The 8655-nt window shown below is 40.5% G+C and overlaps 1 protein-coding gene across 1 annotated transcript in view; it reads right to left on the bottom strand.

The window, feature by feature from the left end:
* Window positions 1-6568: 6568 nt before the first annotated feature.
* The window catches only part of SUPV3L1 (Suv3 like RNA helicase), a 26889-nt gene continuing 24802 nt past the window's right edge, over window positions 6569-8655 (bottom strand). Inside the window, exons 14-15 of the mRNA XM_029931804.1 lie at window positions 7913-8061; window positions 6569-7283 (exon numbers count right to left, since the gene is read on the bottom strand). Of these exons, the coding sequence (XP_029787664.1) occupies window positions 6848-7283; window positions 7913-8061 (585 nt within the window). The 3' untranslated portion in view covers window positions 6569-6847. The remainder of the gene's footprint in view (window positions 7284-7912; window positions 8062-8655) is intronic.

Below are 8655 nucleotides of genomic sequence, written 5' to 3'. Positions count from 1 at the left end.
GAATGCAATGAAGACTGACAAAAGAATCTAACTGCGATACGAATGTATGAAATAGCCCTACTAGAGGGAATGGGAGGAAGATGCTAACTGGGTAAATCTGGAAGTGAGTGGAATGGGCCAGACTCACAGCAAAAGGAACAATATCCAAGTGACTGAGGCCTGGGGAAGTCTGAGCCGTACTATGTTGAGGACTAAACTTGTTCACTTTTTACTCCAAGGCTCGTTGGACCTGAACCCACTGCTCATTTCGCTCAGCACCAGAGTACGGAGAGCATCTCAGGCGTCCCCATAGTGTCATCCCTCCCATACAAGACGTGGGTTTGAGGCCCCGTTGGGGTCATTTGCCAGGTGCACTTAAGAGTCATTCAGAACTTTGGGTTACTGCTCCTGCTGTTTCAATAAGTTCAAGTCTGTCCACTTAGCAACAGTTTCTTGTTTATTCTTTGTACCTCCCACAGGACAGCGCTATTATACTCTGGTTGCTAAGGCTGTTCCCGCCCCCCCCAACCCCCCACCCCCGGGGAGCACGGCTTAACCATTCTGAAAGCACTATAACACATATACTGGGATTGGACAACTGCGTGCATGGAGGGAGGATGCCAGGAGGCAGTTTTCTCACGGTTGTGGTGGGAGGTCACTGACACAGGGAGGTGGCTAGATGACAGGTGAGGACGTCAGTAAAGCTCATGATTAGCCTTATATACAGATGGATATGTGTGCACATACATGTACACACAAGGATTTGTAGATGTCTCTATGTACATGGGCTAGTGAACTCATCTGTGCTTCCTCGCTCTGTCAGCTGAAAGACCTAGAAGCAATGATACAGAGTAGCAACAAGCACATCTGGTAGGTGGACCTTAGTTTCTAATAGTCTACACACACACACACACACACACACACACACACACAAACAACAACGAAAGCTAGGGACATGTCAAAGAGATACAAAGAGCCAACTAAAAAAGGGGCTCAAAATAATCAGTTAGGACAATTTGAGCAATAAGAGTATTATCCAATTATAATCCAAAGTGTAAAATATAAATATCCATGAACCCATACTGATATAAAGAAATAATTGAATAAGGGTGCCTGGGTGGCTCAGTTGGTTAAGTGTCTAACTTCAGCTCAGGTCATGATCTCGCAGTCCCTGAGTTTGAGCCCCATGTCAGGATTTGTGCTGGCAAATCTGAGCCTGGGGCCTGTTCAGATTCTGTGTATCCCTCTCTCTCTGCCCCGCCCCCAACTCACTCTCTCTCTCTCTAAAAAATAAACATTAAGAAAATTTTAAAAAAATAATAAAACTATTCTAAATTTTTTAAGTTTTTTTTAAACCCTCTAGATGCTGATATTTGGCGAACACACTAAAAAAGCCAGCTAATAACCCAATAGCCAGAGCAATCCTGAGAAAGAACAGATATCATAATGCCCGATTTCACGCTACATTACAAAGCTATACTAATCACAACAATATGGTACAGGCATAAAAACAGGCAGATAGATCAATGGAACAGAACAAGAGCCCACACATAACCCCCACATCTAGAGTCTGCTAATTTTTGGTGAGGGCGCCAAGAACACACAATGGGGAAAGGATGGTCTCATCAATAAATGGTGCTGGGAAAAGTGGATATCCACATGCCAAAGAATAAAACTGGACCCTTAACCTTACACCACTCACAAAAAATAACTCAAAATGACCAAAGACTTAAATGTAAGATCTGAGGGGCACCTGGGTGGCTCAGTCAGTTGAGCATCTGACTCTTGATTTTGGCTCAAGTCATGATCTTGTGGTTCATGAGTTCAAGCCCTGTGTCAAGCTCTGTGCTGACGATGTGGAACCTGCTTGGCATCCTCTCTCTTTCCCTTTCTTTCTCTCTGCCTCTCCCCTGCTCACTTGCTCTCTCTCTCTCTCTCTCTCTCAAAATAAATAAACTTTAAAAAATGTAAGCCCTGAAATCACAAAACTCTTAGAACATAGGGAAAACAATCCTTGACATTAGTGTAGGCAATGACTTCTTAGTTAAGTCACCAAAAGCACAAAGATGAAAATAAACTAGTAGGACTACATTTAACTAAAGAGCTTCTGCACAGCAAGGGAAACAATAAATTGAAAAGACAATCTATAGAATAGGAGAAAATATTTGCAAGCCACCCATCTGATAAGGGACTAATATTCAAAATATATAAAGAAATCATATAAGGGGCACCTGAGTGGTTCCGTTGGATCAGCAACCAAATCTTGATTTCAGCTCAGGTCATGATCTCATGGTTTGGGGATTGAGCCCCATATCCACTCTGTGCTGACATCCACACAGAGCCTGCTTGGGATTCTCTCTCTCTCTCTCTCTCTCTCTCTCCTCCCCCACCCCCACTCAATTGCTCTCTCTCAAAATAAATAAACTTAAAAAAAAAGAATTCATGGCACTCCTGGGTGGCTCAGTCACTTAAGTGCCTGACTTTGGCTCAGGTCATCTTGCAGTTTCTGAGTCCAAGCCCCGCATGGGCTCTGCACAGATGGCACAGAGCCTGCTTGGAATTCTCCCTCTGTCCCTCTTTCTCTGCCCTTTCCTCATTCTCACTCTTCTCTCTCACAAATAAACCTAAAAAAAAAATTCATATGATAGCAAAAAAGAAAACAATTCCATTTAAAAAATGAACAAAGGACCTGATTAGCATTTTTCCAAGGAAAACACACAAATGGCCCAAAAGAACACGAAAAGGTATTTGACATCACTAATCATCAGGGAAATGAATATCAAAACCACAGTGAGAAATCACCTCCCACATGTTAGGATGGCTTTTATAAAAAAGAGATAGCAAACATTGGCAAGAATGTGGAGAAACGAGAACCCTATATTCTGTGTGTGGGGGGGGATATAAATTGGTACAATTACTATGGAAAACAGTATAGCAGTTCTTCAAAAAACTTAACACTGGAACTACAAGTTGCAGCGCTCCCACTCTTAGGGATATGTCCAAAGGAACTGAAATTAGTATCGGATATGTGCACACATGTTCACGGCAGCATTATTCACAATAGTCAGGATACGGAAATCATCTGAGTATCTGTCAACGAATTAACGGATAAAGAAAATGGAACATCATTCAGCCATGAGAAACAAGGAAATCCTGCCATTTGAGACAACAAAGATGGATCCTGAAAGCATTATGATAAGTGAAATAAGTCAGACAGAAAAGGACAAATATTACATACCACTTATATATGAAATCTAAAAAAAGAAAACCTGAATTTGGGGGTGCCTGGGCGGCTCAGTTAAGCATCTGACTTTAGCTCAAGTCATGATCTCAAGTCTGTGACCCTTTCTTTTCAAATATATATCTAAGTCTCTTCTCAGACGTAGACATTAGTTTATCATCACTCCTTTTATTTTCAAAACGAAAAAAGGACTATCAAATATAATAAAGAGCTCTAAGAAACAAGCACTATAATAAACTAAGGCTTCAATAGGCTAGAAAATAAAGTTAGAGAAATGACCTATAAAGTAGTACAAAAGTCGTGAGCATCATTCCTAAATACTGATTTAACAACAACCCAAAAAAAGTAAAAGAGAAAAGGAGCAATAGCTATATCAAAAGGGAAATGGAAAAAATGAAGGATTTAAGGAGCAATTTAAGGAAGCTAACTCACCTGATACCAACAGGAAATCAGTAGCTAAAGTCTTAGAATGCTAACTCAGAAGATAGTAGATGCATATTATGTTGCAGCAAAGAGGTAAATTCTAGAAGAAACAGATAAGAGTTGGCAGTACTTGTCTCTTGTTTTTAAGCTGTGTATATATTCCTTTGACAAAAAAATGTTTTAAACAGCTTAAGCTTTTATTTAGCTTATGTACATCGATTAGACATAGGTGAATGTAAGCTTTCTTTTTAATTTATATCATTAATTTGCTTCGAATTTGAATTTATTATACTTTAAATACTTACATGAAGAGGGAATTTTATAGATAGAATGTAGTCAACATCCATCTCTTTATCAGTTTTAAAAGGAACAATAATACACATGTTAAGAAAATGAAAATGTAGCTGTTAAGAGAATAAGGCAACCTGTAAACATTACAGATTACTAAAGAATTAAAAATACACACACACATACACATACATACATATATACATACATACATGTATATGTCTTGGCCAGATTAAAAGTACTTTAAAAAGAAGGCTTTTCAGCAGGGATTATCAATTTCACTCCTACTTACAGGTGTGTCCATTGACAGGTCAAAGCAATCACTAGGGTTACAAGCCTTTCCCCAAGCTTCTGTAAGCAGCAGGGTCTTTTCAAGGGCTTGGTATGGAGAGAGAGCACATGATACTGAATTTTAGGGTAGACTATGAAAGTATATCCTTGAAGGACCAAATTCAAGAGCACCTCCTCTACCCAACTTTACCAAAAGTAGCTTCTCGCATTGTCTCCTTTGCCCAATTCTGTTTCAAAAGTTTTTTGTTGTTCTCTAGCATTTTTGCCCATCAAGACAACTGTTATTTATCATCTCTGTCTGTAGCTGTCTCCCTCTGTTCAGTGACAGACTTTTACAGAACACTGTTAACTCAGAAGTCTGTTTATAAACATTGCTATCTCTGCTCCAGTTTATGCATTTTATAGCTTTAGAAATAGAGGAGGGAAAATAGCCGGATTCATTTATACATTTGCTTGTCTCTGAACATAACCTGTCATTATATCCTAATAGGTTTGAGCTGGACACACCTAGAATGAGTACATCATAATTACAGACTCCCAGTCCCAAGCTAGAAGGGACTGGGTGTTTTATGATGATTATTTCATAGGTCTGTGATTCACAAGAAGTCATCTTTTCAAAGGACCCAAATCTGTTTTGTAAATTTACACTAGTCTACAAATACTGTGCATGAAAGCATTACAAGCCACCGGCTATTATTCCTGACCAATGATGTACTGTGCACATCTTCCTGAGTTACCTAGATCTGTTCTGATGGAACAGAGACGGACATCTAAGCCTCATGTTGATGTGCAGCCGAATCCACAATAATCCAAGGAGGGCTTTCAAGCAAGTACTTCAAAACCTGTTAGAAAACTGCAAGGAAAAACAAAACAGTTGTGTTTTTAAAATATCGAGAATATGATCTTAGTGGAAGGAAAATCACAAGTTGCTTTCATGGTGACAATTTTAAGCACACGGCAAAGAATGATTCATGGCTACTCCAATTACATTTTTCCTTTCAAAATTACGTTTTTCTTGATTTTCTTTTAGTATCTTCTTCTAACCACAAAGTTCTCCCTCCCCCCCCACAAAGCAGGAAGGGCTAACGGGTAAATGCTTTATCATGGTTTATAAACTCTCAACTCGGTGTTCCAGCAGCCATTCTCTGACAGCATGCCCCGCCCCCCATCTGAGGCTTCACTAACATTAAACTGGCCTATGTTTGCAAGTGTTTTGCCTAAGTGTCATTTCTGACTCACCAACTTGGCCCCTAGCTGGAGAAAGTGGGAGAATTACAACACTCAGAGGGATGTACCTTATCACTTAAATACAAGGACATCACATCCATTATTCAAGTCAGTTCATGAATATTTCTTGAGACCATCTGGCCAGGAACGGATGGACTAGGTCTGGTATGGCATAAAATCACAGAGAAAGCAAATTCTAGAAGCTGAAGTTGCTCACATGCAGAATATCAAAAAAAAACATGCCCTTCCAGGCATTTCCCTACTCTTTACCCACAAGCAGGGGAGAACTAGAGTCAGCGCCACCTGTTCGACCTTTAATTCCATAAAAGCAAAAGTAAGAAGAATAAAGATTGCCATCTCAATTAAAGGAAGTATCATCTGAACTCTGAACTACTTAACAAAAAGCCAGAGAGTGATGACTAGTTTGGAAACTTGGCTGTTCCTTGACCCAATTTCAACCAAATCGGGTCTAATCCCTAGTCAGAAGTCAGCCTCAAGTTAGCAGTTGCTCAAGAAATTAGTTCAGATCTTGAAACCTAAGAACTCAATTCCCAGCCCAGAATGAACCCAAACATTCAGGTTTATTTACAAAACAGTCCCTGTACACCACATACCCTGTGCTAAATGGGATCTCATCACACCTAGCCTTCTGGATAATTCTAAGTAGGCATCATTGTCCATGCAGAGACCAAGCCCCAGAGAGGGCAAGGTCACTGAGCTTAGCAGTGATGAGAAACTGCACCCTGATCTGTCCAACTCCAAAGCGTTGTCACTGTCTTCCCTTATTTTTCTTCTTTCTAGCCTATCTCTGAAATTATATCCATTCATTTCACAAAGACTGTGCCTTTACTGTATTTCAGGAGCCACAGAATAGCAACGAAGTAGACAGACAACAGCCTTTGCCTTTACAGAGCTGACAGCATTTAACTTACTCCTGTTTGCTCCCTATCCAAATATAACCTCTATAAGGGCAGAAACATCGTCGGTCTTGTTTTCTCCATATATCCAGCACGAAGGAGAGCCTCCGGTACACGGGTACCAGCAATGTGTGTCAAAAACCTTCAACCATGACATCCCCAGCAACGGTGTAGAAAACTGGTCAAAACATTTCACCAAACTGATTTTATTCCCATTCACAGTTCCTCATAGTGCATTGTCTCAGTGCTATACTACAAATGGCCACTATATAAAGCTTTTGATAAAATCCCTAAGACGTTCTGTAATTTTTAAATGTTGAAACAAACAGCAGTTATCTTTAAGAGCTAATTTTCCCAAGCCCCCCCCACCCAAAAAAAAGCCGTTAGAGACAGTCACATACCACAGAAGGCAGTAAATACATATGAGGGAAAAAGGATTTTAAAATAGACTTTTATTTGCAAAAATAAAAATAAAATAAAGCTAATCTGAATCTGGTTCCTTCTTCTTCCTTCTTGTCCCTTTTGAGGGAGTCTCAGGCTCCACTCTTTCTTTGCCGTGCTCAGTCCGCTGTGTCAGCCACTCCTTCTCCAGCTGTTTCAGCATGGCCGCCGAGAGGAGTCCCTGCTGCACCAGTCTGGAAGCAAGGGATTTCTCTCCTGCAGTGGGGGCAGGTGGCTCAGCAGCTTTACTCCCTACAGTTTTGGTGCCACGCATCCTTCTAGCTTGGCTCTTCAAAGTTCCTGCCAATCGGGACCGGTTCTCTGCCGACAGGCTCTCCAAATTTAACAGCTTATGTGACTCTGAAATTTTAATCAGTTTGGTGATGTTGTGTACACCGTCCTGGATAATGCCATCTAGTTCTTTCTGGAGATCTCGAATGAGGCTGGCATCTGGAAACATATCTATAAACCGGTAGCTGGGAAAAGACATATGTTATAGCAACAGCTCTTATCAGAATCACTGGACTTATCTCAATGATGTAACTATATCTGGACACTGACTGATCCCCAAATGTTCTGTTCTGCAGACTCTGTCCAGTGCCTTTGCTCAGCCCCAACACACCTGAGGAATACTGTCATTATGAGGGTAGGTCATCAATCATATCTTAGGTGAATCCCTGATGGGACATGCCCCTCCTGTGAGAATCACTGATGTAGAGCAGTACCTTTCAAAGGTTAATGTGCAAATGAATCAACTAGGGATCCTGCTAAAGTGTAGTTTAAGTTTGGGGTGCGTCTGATATTCTCCAGTTCTAACAAGCTCCTATGTGATACCAATGCTTTCGGTCCAAGGACCACCATCTGTGTATCCAGGATCTAGTACACTTTCTCACCTAACTGTCTTAACTAGAATCATAAGAAGTCCTCAGTAATTTTTAGAATGGGTATAAATAAGGCTCAACTGCCATTAACGGACAATAAACATGACACAGAGCACCCTGCAAAAATGTACCTATAACTTGAGAGAACAGAATACCATTCATAAAACCTTTGATTTTCCCTACTACTCGGAAAAATGAGAGTAGGTAAAGGAAAGATTTGATACCTTAGCCAAAGGTAAAGATCCAGGACATCATGGACAGCTTCTAGATCCATGAGATCTTTAATATTCTTAGGTGGAAGTAATGGCCATTTAATATATCGGCGTAACCATGAGAAGGTCAGTGGCTCATTCCTGCTATACTGCCTGGCAAACTGAAAGAGAAGTAAAGAGTTTAGTCAAAGAATCAAAATGCACTTAAGTCTGTGATTAGAAAAAGAAAGCACAACAAAACATTAACTGTGGCTGTTTTTCAATAGACAGGCTGGTTTCTTTCCTTCTTTATACTTTTCCATATACTTAAGAACATTTAATACTTTATAAAGATACTTTGAAGAAGAAAAAAGCGGGGGGGGGGTCCTTCATTTTCCAAAGCTGGGGCAATAATATGTACATCAGAAGTTGTACAAGAACTAACAGAGCCTAAGTCTGTTAACTCTAATGAACATTTAATGTTACAAGTTTTATGTTACAAGTTCTGGACATTTCTACCCCTTTATGGAATAGTCCTGTAACTGCAAATATAAGCTGTCTCTTGTTAACATCCTTCCTTATCATAAAGAAACTCTTTGAGGTGGCTTGGTGCAAGGCTGGGCAGGGGTCGATCAAGCTAGTAAAGAGACTCTGCACCTCTTCACTAGCTGTGTGGCTCTGGCCACGCCATCACTCTGTGCTTCGGCACACCCTCATCAATACCATGAGACCACCATACCTCCTTCTTGAACCAAAGGACAATGTTGGGAGAATGT

Source organism: Suricata suricatta, chromosome 2, assembly GCF_006229205.1.
Source record: "Suricata suricatta isolate VVHF042 chromosome 2, meerkat_22Aug2017_6uvM2_HiC, whole genome shotgun sequence".
Classification (NCBI taxonomy): Eukaryota; Metazoa; Chordata; class Mammalia; order Carnivora; family Herpestidae; genus Suricata; species Suricata suricatta.
This window is presented reverse-complemented; position numbering and strand designations above follow the sequence as displayed.